At 36.5% G+C, this 16,931-nt stretch overlaps 1 protein-coding gene across 1 annotated transcript; it reads left to right on the top strand.

Annotated features, from left to right (window-relative positions):
• Positions 1 to 240: 240 nt before the first annotated feature.
• On the top strand, positions 241 to 16,547 carry LOC145770527 (ephrin-A4-like). Its single transcript, XM_082582198.1, has 6 exons — positions 241 to 438; positions 5,093 to 5,253; positions 7,369 to 7,494; positions 14,139 to 14,219; positions 14,452 to 14,511; positions 15,328 to 16,547. The coding sequence occupies exons 1-6, from the start codon at positions 329 to 331 to the stop codon at positions 15,573 to 15,575; spliced, it is 786 nt and encodes a 261-aa protein (XP_082438324.1). The 5' UTR covers positions 241 to 328; the 3' UTR covers positions 15,576 to 16,547.
• The last annotated feature ends 384 nt before the right edge of the window (positions 16,548 to 16,931 follow it).

The raw sequence follows: 16,931 nt of genomic DNA, 5'->3' as shown, positions 1-16,931 counted from the left end.
ACCCAGAGCATGCGCCCTTCATGTCAAATAGCTGTTCAGGGCGGGCAACTTTAATTGTCCTATGGGAAGGCATCACTTTGCTGCAGTTGAATGTGGAAGGCCTGACCAAGTCTAAAATCGACATCTTAGAACAAATAGTAAAGGCCAACCAAGTAACGGCTATTCTTCTACAGGAGACACACGCCACCAACAGTGCTGTTCTGAAAATTCACCAATAACCCTGCAATACATTTCAGGATACTTTTCAACCAAATAATATCAAGATAAATAATAAATCAAGATAATTTTCTAAAGAGTTCTGCTGTATGTTGTTACTTCACAAACAAGCATGAGGTTGAAATTCAGTCATTTCATTCCAGCTGTCATCTTTCTATCACTGGCAAGTCCAATTGGTGCGGCAAGACATACCGTGTACTGGGATGAGAGCATAATGCCAGGGTAAGGATATCAATTATGTTATGTCAGTGGTAGCGCTGCATCTTAGCTGCTGAAGATGCTTCATTGTTTTAATTGTTTTGAAACATTTTTTTTAAGATCTGGAGCTGCTTTTGTACAACTTTTTAATGCCATTGGAAACTTTAATGATAACAACAATGTCTTATTGTTGTCGATCACTTTATTTTTCAGTCGCAATGTTTCTTTGAGTCGTTTGGACATCTTAACTTTTTTGTTTAGTTGGTGCATCATCCGCCCTGTTAGCTTAGTGGGTAACGACTCAAGATCACGCGGCGCTGGTTCGACTCTCAAGGTGTGCCCTGGAGCAACGCATTCTAAGGACTGCTCTCCATTCAGCGACACCTAGTGGATGAAATAATTCCCGGCAACAACCTTTCAATCAGAAAATCTCACTCTGTCCATCTCGGTAACCGGTCCTGCGTCAAGAGCCTCTACAAGCATGCGAAACTACTGGGAATCACCTATCAAAGGCTTTGTCAGTCCGATGGTAAAGATTCAAAACGAAATCAAATGCATAGTTTCAAAAACAAAATCGTCCAGGCTATATATCAGACAAGCGATTTGAAACTGACAGTTGTAGCCTGCATGGATTGAAACATGCTAAAGTGGTCACTTCACGCATGGCTGGGTTACATTTGCAGTTGTCACATTAGCTTTGAGGTTCTGGGTCTTTTAAGTTTTATAGTTTTTACCACGTTGTAGCGTGGGAAAAAGCCGCCTATAGAATATGGCTTCATGGTGCTTGCGAGACTTCTTAGTGTTAGCTGTCTTATACTTTTTTCCGACTTGTTTACTCCTCATCATCTATCGTCGCGTCAGCACCTGTGGAAATATCGCACAGTTTGTCTTTCTTGCTTTAGAAAGTTTACCCCTTGATGGATGTATTAACCTCCAGGATAGAGGATAACCATACGTCCGGTTGAGAACTGCTTTATTTGATCAAGGGATAAAAACTGTTCAAATTTAGGCAAAATCATGATTGGTTATGCTTTGCAATTTGACGTCATCAGAGGTTTCACACAGCTCCAAATCACTTGGAAAGTTGATGTGAAACTTTACAATAAAGTCTGGTCCATGGATTTAAGACCAAACCTTTCATATTTTGAGAAAATCCCACTAGAAGTGGTTCTTCATACTTTTAGATCTTTGAATCAGAGGCGTGGCTTAACTAGAGGTTAGGGCCAGGATGTAAGCGCAGCTAGAAGTGACCGCTAGCCATGTTTCCATGCAAATGTTCTTTTTTTACAATGTATATGAATAAAAAAAGATGGCCGCTTCACATTTGTTTGCCCTGTGGCTCCTTTCAGCTACCTCCTTGTTTTTCAGGAATTTTTCTATGTTTATTTTTACAAATAAATTTAATAGTAGTAAAAAAGGGTGTCTGCGATCGATGTGTACACCAACTGGTGTTTCCAGCATTTCACGAACTCAACCGCAGTTTCAAATTTTTTCTTCATTGTTCTGAAGATGATTGATTGGCCCAATCGTTAGCTTAAAATGCGCTGTGGATTCATTGCTAAACAACAACTCATCCAAAAGAGGCAAACACATATTAGTCTGACCATAGACTACTGACCCTATTAAGACCTCAGCCTCTAAATAAAGTGATAATTATTTAACAAAACAAATTGTATAATTTGGGTTAAAAATTCAAAAGGGTTAACGAACCTTGAACCTTGATTGGTTTGCAAATTTTTTAGCCCCTTTTTTGTTTATCACGTTTGTGGGTTTTAGATTGATTCACCGTCCATCACGATGAGCACGTGAAAAATCACTTTGTCAACTTGGTTGTTGTTGCAAGTGCAAATGTGTTGGATTCAATGATAAATCGTTTGTTTTTTCCACACCGTGGCGGTTTTTCTTTGACAAATCATCACTATGACGTCAACACAACAACTTGTCCAATGAGCCGTTGGTTGAGGCCATTCTGCTGATAACATCTATTTAAACAGCCATGAGAGCTGTGAAGACTAAACTTAGTCTAATCTAAACCTAATGAAAGCACAATCATGCATTTTTTTCAATATCATAACGTTACTGGCTGTTTGATCAACGTCGCCTTGAAACGTGATAGTTAACCTATTTGTATGAAACAACCTCTGTGTCTTCGAAACCAACTTGTCTGTTGTTTTACTGTACATAAAGTAACGTAAGTTGGATGCAAAGAAGCAAAAATGCATTATTTTCATTTCAAATACGTGTTACCAAAATCTCTTGTCGTAGCTACTTATCTGAGTAAATTTTTTGATGTGTGTAATGAAAGTCGTAACAAAAACTATTTTCGTAAATGCAAGAGCAAACTTGATCTTTACCAATGTTTGGGGTTATTGTATTTGAGACTACAAGTTCACCGAACTCATCTTTTGCACGTTAGCTCTGCTCACAAATCCTTTAGGCAATTAAGATCGGAATAAAAATAGAAGATTTTACTTGTTTAAACTTTTCAATTTATTTTTATAATGTTAACTGGCCTTGTCACTAACGAACTGAACTCGCCAAGGGCCTTTAGGAGGATATTTTCGCCCAACACTCGAGCTCCAAACAAGACATGGAAATAGGCTACCACTTTCAAGAAAAGCAACATTAGTAACGCTTTTTTGCTAACGTTCCGGTTAAAAGAGATGCCAGTGGTCCATGCCATACATTTGATAGTGACGAGAGAGTACTCACTACTCAGGGATCGCAATGGGCGTTTTTCATTGGTTTAGTATTCGCAAAACTTAGTCCAATAAAACAATATGGCTAATCAGAATCTCCTACCCGAACATCCACCATGATGACATTGATTGATTGATGTGTATCCAATCTCGCCAAAAATGATTCATTCTCAATGACCAATTAAACGGTATCAGTTTTGCGTCCCGAAATAGTCATCTGTGACTCGTAACTCGGCAACTAATTTTTTCGAAAATACTGAAAGACCTTTAACATTTACAGCAGATTTGTACAAAAATGAAGATATAAAAGCCTTGTATTTGCGTAAACCGAGTGTGCAATATGTTTTAATTTTGTAGCCTACTTCTTCTTGTGACATACATTTTTGATATTCCTTCTTCATTTTGTTTTGATGTTATGTCTTTCTCATTTAAAAATTCAACTTTACTCGCTTTGAAATTCAAACAGAAATAAATGCCAAGATTTGTCATCAGTCATCACTCTGTTCATGTTTTCGAGTCATTGGAGAGCTGCATATTGATCAAATCCTGTAACTAAAATAAATCAGTGTACTCTTATCTTACCCAACACAAGAATCCTTTCAACAATTTATGTTTTCACTGTAAGCCCTAATAAAGAGAGCATTTACTCAACTCACTTATTATACGATTAGAATAATTTCCTTAAATTAGAGTTTCGTGTCATTTCTTATAATAAAACTTTTAATAGGTTTTTGCACTTTTTTTATCTGTTCTGATCCTAACGGTCAAGCGATGTATCAAGCTTTTAAAAAGAAAAAGCTTTGTAAGACATTCAGAAACATGTAAAATCTACTCCAATTCAATTAACTACAACATCAGTGTAATTAATAACTTTGTGTCAAAGCAATTTGATCATGTTTTACTGCAAGAACGCATGAATCCACATTATCCACCAAGCAAATGAAAACTTTTTACATTAATTCAACGTCTGCACACGTCAAATCAACCTAAAAAGAGTTGGCTGTTAGGTGGATAGCAGCTTGGGTGGGCAAAATAATCGCATTTCAAGTCAATCGAATCACGGTTCAGTTCAAGTTCAACTGACTTTCTGTATTGAATCTTTTCTTTGTCAAGTTACGTAGCTCACACATCTTCATCTATCAAGCATGAACTGAGAAATAACTTGAAATTTATTATTTGCTTTCGTGAAAAATTACCGTATGTTTAGCATCAAGTTTCTCACTCCGTCACTTATTCAACAACATTTTGGTTTTCCACTTGAAGTCACAAATCTTTGTTTCAACAAAAGAAGAAATTTTGTTGGCTTTCTTAATTCCTGTTTCGACCAGTCTTAAGTGGAAATGAGACAAATTTTCAATTATGTGACATTGAAGCGAATGGTTGCGTCATCAGTTGTGATTTTGGTGACGTTTATTTGCACGGGCATATGCTTCATGTTTTCCAATTTGACGTCACATATTATACTTCTGCGTAACATTGGCATTGGCATCTCTCATCAGAGCTCTCCAACAATACAATGTGTGAGGATGTTGAAATGGCGGAACGTAAACAGTTCATGCCCCTTCTTTAATGTTTGAACAGGTTCTCCATCTTTAATTTCGATAAACTTTGCTGGAAATTTGCTAAGAAGCACGTTCAACCCAGTTATGCAATGACAAGAATGTTAAAAAGTTTAAAACTGGCAAAAGTGCTATAACTGCTTTTCGATTTGCACTTTTGGCAATTTCTCTAATATGTGATGAAAATTTCATTGTGCTATTTTCCAAATGTGTTTGAAAATTTCCTTTAAATAAAAAGCCTGCAGACATAACCATTTGGAGGTCAAGATTAGAATTGTCTTAAATCTTTACTAGTATTTTTTTTAATAAGAAAGTTTCAAGGCCAAGATCAAGAAAGACAAAACACTCAAAAGTATCACATTAGATATCAACTTCTTGATATTCATCGTTTGTTACAACTCGCAATCTTCCTTTTTTCAGGTTGAGGAAAGAGCTTAAACTAGATGTGGCCGTAAATGACTGGATGGACGTCCTGTGCCCTCACAAGGCAAGTTACAACCGCACCTCTATGGATTCCTCTTCACTCTATCTGGAGCTCTACAACGTGTCCTTTCAACACTACAAACACTGTAGTGTCAGCGGTGGGTACCAACTGCACTTGCATTAGCAGTAATCAAACACCATGTTTGCTTTTTAGATTAACGTTTTGGCATTGTGAGAGAATGAAATTTAAAATCGTGTATGTACCAAGACAGTAGATCAGTCGTTTCTATATTGATTCAACGTCTGTACACATTGAATCAATATAAACTCAACCAAATTGCTGTCAGGGTAGTAGGTATATAGTTCATTGAAACAATGCTGCAGCATTTCAAAAATTGGTTTAGAGGTCTTGTTAATCTATCACGGTTGCAGAATGACGTAGTTCAGCGCATCTCGAAAAGCTCAACAGATTGTGTAATTAAGTTTGTGATCACAACTGAGATAAAACGACTTAATGCGCGTGATAATCAGAAACTTCCAAACCACTTGGATGGGACAAAACGTTCATATATTTTTTTGGTTAATTTTTAAGTTTGTTGTTAAGCCGTACTTTTTCTGAAGTCTGTCCAATGTACGATACATAAGAAAATCCCTGACATCATTTTCATCGACGTTGCTGATATGAATGCAATGTTGTTAAATTCAATAACAGTTTTGATAGATGTTTGTTGTGATTCAACAGCTTTAAAAAAAATTAATGCCAGCAGCCACCAGAATAACCAACACTTGTTTAAAATAGCATTTCCTCTCAACTCATCATTGTGCGAAAGTGAGCTATCACCCAAAGAGGCTCTGTTTGTGATCATAAGACTCTGAATCCATCAAGCTCCGAGGTTATTTTACACAAAAAGCCTGTGTTCGGTGTTTTGTTACACCTCGTGCTGTTGTTTTAGTTGATTTGTTGATGGATTACTTGCTGTGTTAGCGCTACCGTTTATCAGGGCATCTCTAGACAGATCTGTGTGCTGTTTTTGCAGTTATAGAACAAGCACAGCATAAAAATAACATACATTTAGTATAACTAACTTTGGCTTTTTCTGTTAAGTGCCAACTTATAGCAGCCAGTCGTCCAACAATTTCAGTCTCTTCGAACCAATGAGACGAGAATGGTGCTTTTATAAACTAAAATACTTCGATAAAGATTAGTCAAGAAACTTACTGTTTTTGCCTTTTATGAAATTCAACCGGTGGCTAAAAACAAAGCATCTGGATTTACATTCTGTTTATGACTTTGCATCTATTTTTAATTTTTATCAACTCCAATGTAATAATATCTATTTTTTATAACAACGTCCAAACTACTTAATCTCCTACTGTCCGGATCATCTTCACGTTACAACCACAACAATTTGTAATGCAGTCAAATACCGGGATAAATGGAAAGAACTGTGCATGAACGCGTCTGGAACAGGCATGGTGCCTATAGTAAAGTGCTCAATAGGCATAAGCCAAGAGCGTCCAATATACACATAAAATATCATAAAAAATTTAACTTTTATGATATTTTGAATTCCTCTTTTGCAGTGTGTATATTAATTTCTACTCTGTCAACAGAAAATAATGATTTAGCCAGACAAACCAAAGGAAGTTAGGTAGGTCGAGTCAAACATGACAATTCTGGAATTTTGACACTTCGTTTGACGTCATTTTGATGACGTAACAAGATCACGTGACCTACATGTGTAAATTTTTGGTTGCAAAAGGAGGTGCAAGTCGTATGCTTTTAGAAAATGCATGGTTAGTTAGGCTTCCCAGAAAGAAATCATAGATATTAGATGTTAACTAAAGTGTGTCAAAATCGCCTACGGAAACTCGGACTGGAGAAGGTTAAGTCTAGAGATTCACAATCTTATTTGTTTTGTCTCATTTTCAATTTAGAATACAACGCGCTACCCAACACGCTTCTAAACTTGAGGAAACGCATTATTGGATGCGCCATCTACGTTGAAATTAAATTACATATAACACCATAAAATAACACATTATACCACCAGCTAATGAAATAAAATACAAATTTATCCGTACTGTACCGACTCTCGAGATGCAGTGAACGACATGCACGTGAAAGAAGTACCACAACAATAACAATCTTCACAAGGAAACTGATAATATGAACAATATTTTTATAAAATAGTGTCATTTTAAAATTGTAGTAGTTCGCGCTCAATTGCATGTGACATAAGTGTTTAAAAGTTCTACATTTCTTCTTGCAGGACAGAAGAGACTTCTTCACTGCAGAGATCCTCGCCAAGAGATTAAATTGACCACAAAATTTCAAACCAGAAGTCCATCCCCAATCGGATTTGTTTTCTTACCTGGTCACACTTACTATTACATATGTAAGTTTTTTTTTTTTTTAAATTAACTCAATTGTCTTTCAACCGTGCACGAATGTCGTCTGCTTAATGATGACGACAGCTGCTGTTCAGTGACAGAACGTATGACGGTACAGACTTTTCATAAACAAAATGCAAGCAAACAGGAATAACAAAATTTGATCTAAACTGTAGCCAAGGAGCTCTTTAGCTACGTTTATTCCGCACGACAAACCTTTTACATTGCTTCTGCTGAGAGGGAACAGAACCCCAAGCAATGTCATCAATCATGTTGTTTACCAATCACGATGGTGAATCGTTAGCCTGCTGTAGAGAAGAAACCAATGAAATCAGTTAGCAATATCATGCTTGCGAAATACACGCATGCTTTTTGACATCGACTGATTGTTTAGACTTTTAGACTGAACTTTCATGAAAAACAAAAGGGAAATTTAAAGCACCGATTTTGAGATATTGCGACATTGAACAAACGAAATTGCACATCATTTTCATCGCAGATAACATGGATGAAACAGCAGTCCAACTCCAGTTGACGTCCAGTATTGTTTCTATTTTGGCTTGTTATTATTCAAGTCTAATTGATGGTGCTTATCAAAGAACTTGAAGCGTTTGGCAATCATGCAATACTGTATTTATAGATTAACACCAAACGTTCATTGACGTTGTATTAACAAAAACAATGAGATGAATAGAATGAACCGTTTAATCTGTAAACGACTTGTCGGAGAAAAGTAAAGTTTTTACTCTAAAACTATAAAGGATGAAGCGGTAAAACTGCCAAAGACTTCAAGTTGAGACATTTATTATTGAAGTATTGGGGCGAAGGATTGAAAATTAGTCCTGAAATACATCAAATCAATGTACTTTAACATGTCTAATGCACACAACATAGATGAAATTATATCTTTAAGGACAACGGAAGACTATGATATGGTTTTTATCAGTTTGTTACTTTGCTTTTCACATAGCAAATGTGGTACGATAAAAATTGAAAAAAAAAATGCATTGAAAATTTAAAATGCTTGAATTAGCAAAACTGAATATCATAACAAAACTCACAAAAACTTAACATTTTGTCCAGATCCCAAGCTACAAATAAAAAAATTAGATTTTGATCAGTGCATATGCTGTGATTTTCCGTTCCTAATATAGCATGTGATGTACACTCAAAACTGTTCCAAAGCAGTGTCAATAGAGTATGGTATGATGTATAAATAATTTGTTTTAGCATTAGAGTTAACTTAACCCTATCCTCTAACCCCGACCCACAAACTCCATTCCATTGTAATAGATTTTTGCGCTCACTTTTACACTTATTGTTTAGTTATTTGTACAGAACTTGTCCGAACTGATAATTACTGTACCTTCAACGATTTGTTGAAATTCTAAACATGGTGTCACTTGACGTTATGTGAATATTCTAACTTGTTGTAGTCGAATACCAGAAACGCAAAATCGTTCATTTTAAAGCTGTTGAGCTCTACTCATTTGCTTCGCTTTCTTGATCTTGCCAGAAGGCAAGTCTGTGGCAAATTCATTAGATTCAATCTTGAGTACGATTGCTGGTTATTCGAGTTTAACTGTTACATTTTCCGGTTTGTATGATTTTTCTTATAACGTAAGTTTGACGCTGATCGCAAGTCACTGCAAAAGTATTACATCACTAATAACTTCCACTTTACAGTATTATATTGTTCTAGCAATCTAGCACTTAACAGTTTGCATATCTAAAAATAATTTCAATAAAATTTTGAATACAGTCAAAACATTTTGGTGCCCTGCAGTACGAAAATTAGCACTAAACAGATTAAGTAAGCGCACAGCCACTAAAAAAGCTGATATATTTAAAAAATACTCATGGGTAGTTAACTGAAACGGTTCATCAATTGCCAAACGTGAATCGTTATAAAATAGCGTTAGAAAGAAATGTTTGGAATTTACCACCATTATCCCTGTCAGACTGGGATACCTTTTTGATGATTAAACTTTATTGCTTTGAAAATTACGGCCTCCTTATCCTGCCATTAGCCTGCCGATTTTCATGTTGATGACGAAATCAGCGACAGTGCACAAACTTCGCGAGCAAAGGGGTGGAAAACTAGTGATAGAGGCAGTTTTCATTTATTACACATCAAACGACGTTGGTAGAGTGCGTTTACCTTTTGACCACAAGGCGAGGTTGGTTTTGGTGAAATCTATGAACGATTGGCGTACTCTGTCATTGTGACGTGTGCACACCTCCGCATTCCAATCTCTACGACTGCGTTGAGATTTTGAGCGATGCATCATCTGTGGGGTCGCGCTACGAAGTCTGTTGCCGTTGAAACGAAAAAAGCTTTCAAAGTTTTGAAATTGAAAGCAATATCTTCAACACCGAAATTAAAAAGTATGAATCAGATCTCATTTCCTTGTTTGGTCGTACAAGGATCCTTAAAGAAGAATTTGTTTCTGGTTGTTTTGAATAGCTGAAGTATCATCACAATGACAACATGGTATATTTTTCAAAAGAAAGATGTACCGTCATATCTTATAGAACATGCTCCTTCAACGTTGACAGTCAATTCTTTATTATCTGATTACAATCAAAATATTGCTATGAGAAAATGTTTACTGCAATGGTGTTTATGAAAAAAGATATTTTTTCTTGGACAACAGCATTTTTTGACTAAGAAAACTGCTTGGAAAAAGGTGCTGGAAAATATCTAATACATTACCCGCATTCAGTTCTTCTGTTTGCAACAGTGAATTACAGTTTAGAGCACGGATTAGACAGGTTTATTATAAATGACAGTACCTAACAACTTGACACATGCGTTCTCTTTCAACTTGCACTAAAATTAGAGTTAAAAAGAAATTTGTAGCTATGAGATTGATTACGAATCTGGCAGGTGCCAAACCTAGTTTCACCCGTGAAAACATTGCCCGGGAAGTCAGGTGTTGTGGTGCCAAGACGTTTGTTTATGTCACCCATCGTCTGGGGGCCTGGACCACTTTTTAATGTGTTTTTCATTACTTTGAGTATCTCCTTCTGATTGCCTTCAATTTTGAAGTTTCACATTAAACTAATGTAACCCATTGTTAAAATTGGTGTTACCATTGATTATCTTTTGATCGGTCGACTAGAACCGTTTGTTATGTTTGTTTAGTATCTGCTTGCACCCCCAACGCCGAAGCAGCCAAGCAGAACGTAGCTGTCTGCTGTGTAAACAATACTCAGATCTTATCGCTTCTTGCACGATTGCTTGGAGTTTTTGCGTTGTCTGACTTTCTCTGAGTAGCTTCATTTGAAGGTCAAGTGTAGTTTATAAAATATCTTTGTGTCCACCAGTGACATAGTATGTCACTCAGACTCAGAGCATGTTAGAATTTGAAAAATACATCTTTTTGACATTGATGCGTAAAAGTTGTTATGACTCTGTTAGCAAGAGAGTGAAGAGGACATAGGTAATTTTTTTCTTTTTTCTAATAACGGCCATTATTTTTAAATATGTGAGAATGATTCTTGACTGGTGTGTGTCTGTCAACAAAACAATCTTTATGGTTCTTTTCTAAAGGAAGCAAACTAATCAGTTTCAAATTCTTCTGAGATGTATCATCATCATCATCAGAAAAAGTGTCTTGTTCTGTGTGGCAGCAGACGATCAATTATTTCCATCCATTTCTTTCAATCGTGTCCATATTCGTTGTTGGTTTCACTTTTGACTAATTTTCACACCTGCCAGCTTGTTTTTTTGTGCTTTCTAATTGTACTTTTGCAAAATCATTTACCTGCTGACAAATGTTGAAGTATGAAATCTAGATAGCGTACATTCTCACTAACCCATTTCGGATACGTGTCGCAGTTTGGGGTTAAATCCCTTTTGCTATTGTAAATAGTCACAACATAGTCCAGACATACTTGATTTAAAAATACTTAAACGCAGTAGTGTCTTCAAATGACGACTTTAATGTTGTGACGAAGCTGAAAGTTTGTTTCAGAAAGGTGACCAACTGACTAAACAGGAGGACTACCAAACTGGAGCGAAGTTAAAATGAGCAAACTGTCCACATTCTTGAAACAATTGGCCTACTTTTAACGCAAACTATGGATACAACAAGTATTAAAAACAACAAAGATTAAGCAGTTTGGCCTTTTGTCTGTTGCACTTTTCTTTTGGTACCACAAACCTCCTGGACAAGTAACTTGAGTGCTTCATTGTGTATAGAGACTAAGCGCAATGTAACACTTTTCGCAGATCTCCATTGTGTGCAACGTGAAAGTTTGATTCTATGCCGCCATTCATCGAGTTGTCTGGTGCAAAAGAACAAAACACTGAACTTGTTGGTTTAAACGTTTCGTTCCCTTAACTATCTTGACATTCAATCTCGTATTTTCAAGCACCTCAAAGCTATGAGAAGATTCCCAGACAGCTGCTTTTGTGACTTTGCCTGAGCGTTCGGTTGGGTCGAGAGAAAATAAAATAATTTTCCCGTAGACGTTTTAACTTTCATGGCTTTTGAAAGTTTTTCAAGCACACCTCCACCGGTGTCACCATTTTGGTTGATTGAAGACTTCTGGGGTAGGCAAATAAAGTTGATGACGAGTCACTTGAATCAGTAGATAGATTACGTAACGTCCAAAACAAATTTCCATCTCTCATCACTTTGTTGAAATTGCTTTCATGAAGGAAATATTCATAAAACAAACAATATAAATGTTCTTTTACCGTCTTTGAAGCTTTTTGAGGAGTTTTCAGATGGTTGGCAAAGACGGTTCATAAAATTACAGGTTATTTGGGAACGAATTCAAGCGAGCAAGCAGGTTTTTGTACATCAAAACAACGAGACTGTAGGGCCGTTCAAAGCTATTTCTAAATCAAAAAATACAATTAACACAATCACTTATTCGTCAAAAAGCAACCGCATATATTGTAATAGTTTTGTGCTAAACACTTTCAAGTCTGAATGATTGACACATGTCTGACTTGCATTTCATTGTATCTTGAGTTTGCAACTAAATTAAATTACTTTTCTTTCAAAACGAAACGAAGACAAGTAATTTAGCGCCGAAACGACAGCAATATTTTCGAACAGTCTAAAACGAAACTATGCTCGCTGAGTAGGATCACAATTCACCAACATCAAGTCTCTGCATTCACGCTCATAGTATTCCATTCCACTTCTACCATTTAATTTGTCCATTCTCTTTCCGTAGACATAATCAAAGTAGACAAAATGTATAGAATAACACAAGCACCTTTGCAATGATCGATACCTCTGAATCAACGATATGACAGTAGGCGATCTTGAGATAAAACTGATTTCATGTCGTTATCTTTGCTCCTGTCATCAAGTTACAGGCTGCTAATGGGGTTCAGAGTTGTCTTAAAGAAGATAAATGGAATGAAGATTTTTAGATAAGAAATAAAAGGCTAAGTTGCTGTTCCTTTCTGACCAATTGTTCTGTTTCTTTGTTCAGCCGAGCTGGTCCTATTAATATGACATGACAAGCGTTTGAATTACGCGCTGGTAAAACGTATCTCTCGTAGCTTTTCACTTTGAAGCAACGTCTGAAGACGTTTAATCGATTCGAAATAGTTTGACTTGGTGATGTGGTTGATTCTCACAACTTTGTAGATCAGCAATGTAGATTGATTCGATCAGCTCGTTTGTCTTCATTGAGTGGTGGAACTTGCAGTAACAACAGTGGAATGTGATGAAAGAAGATGCTTTTTTTTGTGTAGCATGTAGCAATGAAACTACTGTATGTGTATGGCCTGTGAAACTACGTGTTGTTACATTAGAATATTTTTTAATCAGTGAGAAAGCAGAATGAGATAAATATTTCAATAATAATCAATCAACTACTAGTTCATTTTTCACAACAAACTTGCCGTTCTCTCTTCACCCCTCAAAAGCTGAGAGAGCTGCAGGAGCCAATGCGGACAGCGGTCATCTTCCAATCTTTTTCAAGTACGATGATCCCTGGGTCTTGTTAGCTTTATGCATTGCATAGTGATGGTTGTGGCTGAGAATTCTTACTTTGTCCATCCATCGGCATGGTTGAGGATATCGTGGGTGTATTCGTTCTTGTGTGAGGTCAGGAGTGAATCTTCCTTGGAGGTCACAATTAAAATTCAGCAGAATAGGTTTTTGCCACCGAGTAAAGAAATCACTTTGAAAATACTACAGCAAACAAAAATAGTGTGTTTGAACTTTGAAGGCTCCTGAACTTCCATATCTTTTTACGTTTTGGGAATTGGTCTTGGCACATGCGACATTTTTATAAAGTTGTAGTATACCTAAAGTGATTGCACGGCATGCAACGTGATCTTGCCTGTAGCTGCTAGCCGATTGTTGCATTGTTGCAACAAACTGTACGTGCTTAATTAACGGTAGCTTGGTAGTCAACCTAACGTCAGGTTGTCTGTTTTGTTAGTATACGTAGGCTATCTTTGTTAAATGGAGGTTTAATGCATGTTTTGTTTTCTAGACACTTTCGTTCTAAGTTAGTTTAAGCTTTTAATACAGCAAATACAATGTACAGAATAGTTTCATTTCAAAAGTGTAGGACAGAAAAAGCAAAAAAAGTTTTTTGGGTGCCATGCCGATTCAAAATCTCTTTAAATTTACTTCCGGCATCTTTTTATACCCTATTTTTTTTGCAGCAAAACCAACGCAGAAAGTTGACCATGGCTGCACTAGCGACACCTTACGGATGACTATAACAGTTTCGGAGAAGCGATCAGGTTCGGCTGCTTTGTTTTTCAACTAAATTCAAATGTTAAAGTAAAACAAAGTGAACAAAACTTGCTATCACTTTTTAAGTCTTCTCAGGTGAACCTTTGGAGTTTACTTTGTTTTACTTTGAGTTTACTTTGTTAAATTTGAAATAAACGGCACCTTGAGCCATTCGTTGCGATAATATGAAGTTGGGACATTAGGTTTATTGGTAGATAACTGAATTGTTTATTTATTTAGGTTTTAATTCGAAAAACGACAGGAGGAAGAGACCTCCTGAAAATCACAAAAAAGACAAAAGTAAGTTGCTGCTTTCATTGGTTGCCAAGCTTTTGCATGAAATAACACTTGCTGTGTTTATCGAATTTATCGTTTATTTGTGATCTGAGCAGGAGCTTGGTTTTCTTGACCCAAGGCCAACTCAACCCAGCCTGCTCTCTGATGGATGAAAGCGCAAGGAATGCTCCACTCATTTTTGATAAATGATTTGTTATCACCCACAATATAGCAAATGTGACACTGGTGCTTCTGCCCTCGCGCATTGATCAGAATTAACATATTTTTCGTCAGCCTCAGGTTTCCATAATTTCTTTGTGTTGTCAAGCGTTCTGTGGGGTTAGTTGAACATAATATGCAAATAAAGGTTTTAAACTTTTTACCTCAAAGGACATGTATAAATTATTCTGACCAGAATATTCGTGTTGCTCATGCTCAGCCATCATTTGGCCTAGTCATGAAGACCAACTAGTATACTTATCCATATTATGACAATACCAGTGCATTAACCAAACAAAACAATTTAAATCAAATACTACGATGCCCTGGGAAGAATGACTTACATAATAGGTTGAGTTTAACGGTATGATTGTTGTTTACTTTACAAGTGTAGATACAAACAAGTACAAAGAAGATGTAGATACAAAAAATGACTTGATTTTGCGTCACTCAAATATTCGGGCTTTCATTTTGTTTGGTTCACCTTCTCAGCAAGTTCATTCAACTGTAACCTTTTGTTTTTACGCAGGATAGAATGTTGAAAAATATTGCAAATTACAGCAACAGCACATGAGTGAAGATAATTATTTTTGTTGTTGTAATTTAGAATTCTTTTTGTAGGTGAAACATCAGTTTGGCGTCAACATAGCCACACAAAAGCAAAGACACCAGACAAAACATCCCAAGTTTCGTCAGAAAAAATTTCGGAACCCCAAGCTTCAAGAGAAATAGTGCTACCTAGCGTTAATACTAATCCAGGAAACTCTGCACTTTCAGCGCTAAAACGACAGTGTCAACTAATTGCCGCTGGTTCGATATTATTTGTTTTATTTATTGAATTGTTGTTTGTAAATGAGGTTGTCGCGTGAATATAGTTGATATGAACTCACAAATGAAACAGCTATGTTGAGTTAAGCCGTCGTAAAAGGTAAAGTCAACAAATAAAGTTCATTTGTGAGGTACCAATTGACAAAGGTCACCAAGTATTCTGCTGCAAGAAGATTGCAAACGGTGCTGATGATGACGTGTGATAGCGTGCATGCCTCCCGGCCCGGGGTGTGTTGACAAAAACAATCCTACTTTCTTAAATAGGCCACATGATTTGCAGTCACGTCGAAAGTCATCATGTTTCCATTTTTGTAAATCTTCCGAAATAAAGCTTATTGATGAAACGCTTGAAACAAGTGATGACACAAGTTGTCCTCAGGTTTCACCATTATGTGGCAGGCTGCAAATCGTTAAAAAACTGAGCTTTACTAAAATTGAGCGCTGTATTCTGAGCAGTGAAACGTTATTTTTTGCTTTTATACTGTGCTTTTTTATGTTTTGTATCCTTAGTCAGCATAATGAAGCTGAAAATAATGATTCCTATCAGGGGCGGATCCAGAAAGCAGCCTTGGGGAAGGGAGGTGGAGAGATTTTAACAAAACACATCGATCTGTAGATTTACATTAATCTGAATTTGCAAATACTTTGTGAATAAAATCACTTTTTGTTTTAGGGAGGCGATTGCACCCTCCCCTGGATCCGCCACTGATTCCTATTCACTTCGTTAAGGTTTTGTGATCGTTTCCAAGAAACTAATAAATCGTGTTATTTGAATACCAATATTTCACCAATGCCGAACTTCATCCGAGTCTAATGCAATAAAGGAAAATGCAACTTACGTTTTGCTTCAGATACAAACAATTCCGACTCTTATTTTGTTAAACTGAATTTTTTTTGTAATAAAATCGTAGAATTGAAAAGAAATGAGTTGCAGCACGAAGAGTTGTTATCTGGCGTTTACAAGACGTATCAAGATTACTTTGAAAACTAAAAAGAGCAAACGAACCAACAATATTTCTGGGTTGTGATACAACTATTTGAAATAAAAACTCTCATCTACAATAGTCTGAGTAGTATTATAGCCGATCCAGCATTTAATAAACTAGATGCTCAGTTCGTACAATTTTCCAGCTTTCCCTAAGTTGTGCAGTGTCCGAAACAAAGTGTTCTTGGTGTGGTCAAGCAATGACTGATTTATTTGTTAAAAATTAGATAGAGATGTTATTCGTTGTTTGGCACGGACGTCGGACACGCCTCCGGAAAAGACGACCGCTTAGACTTAGAGCCTTAGACAGAAATCGTAGTATTCTTTCTTCTTGATGATGTGTCCGAGAAATTGAAGTTGCCTTAGAATTAAGCTGTTCAATAGTTTTTTGTTTTTTTTTCTTGAAGTAGGT

Source organism: Aplidium turbinatum, chromosome 5 (genome assembly GCF_918807975.1).
Source record: "Aplidium turbinatum chromosome 5, kaAplTurb1.1, whole genome shotgun sequence".
Lineage (NCBI taxonomy): Eukaryota > Metazoa > Chordata > Ascidiacea > Aplousobranchia > Polyclinidae > Aplidium > Aplidium turbinatum.
Note: the sequence above shows the minus strand (reverse complement) of the source record. Positions and strands in the feature narration are given on the sequence as shown.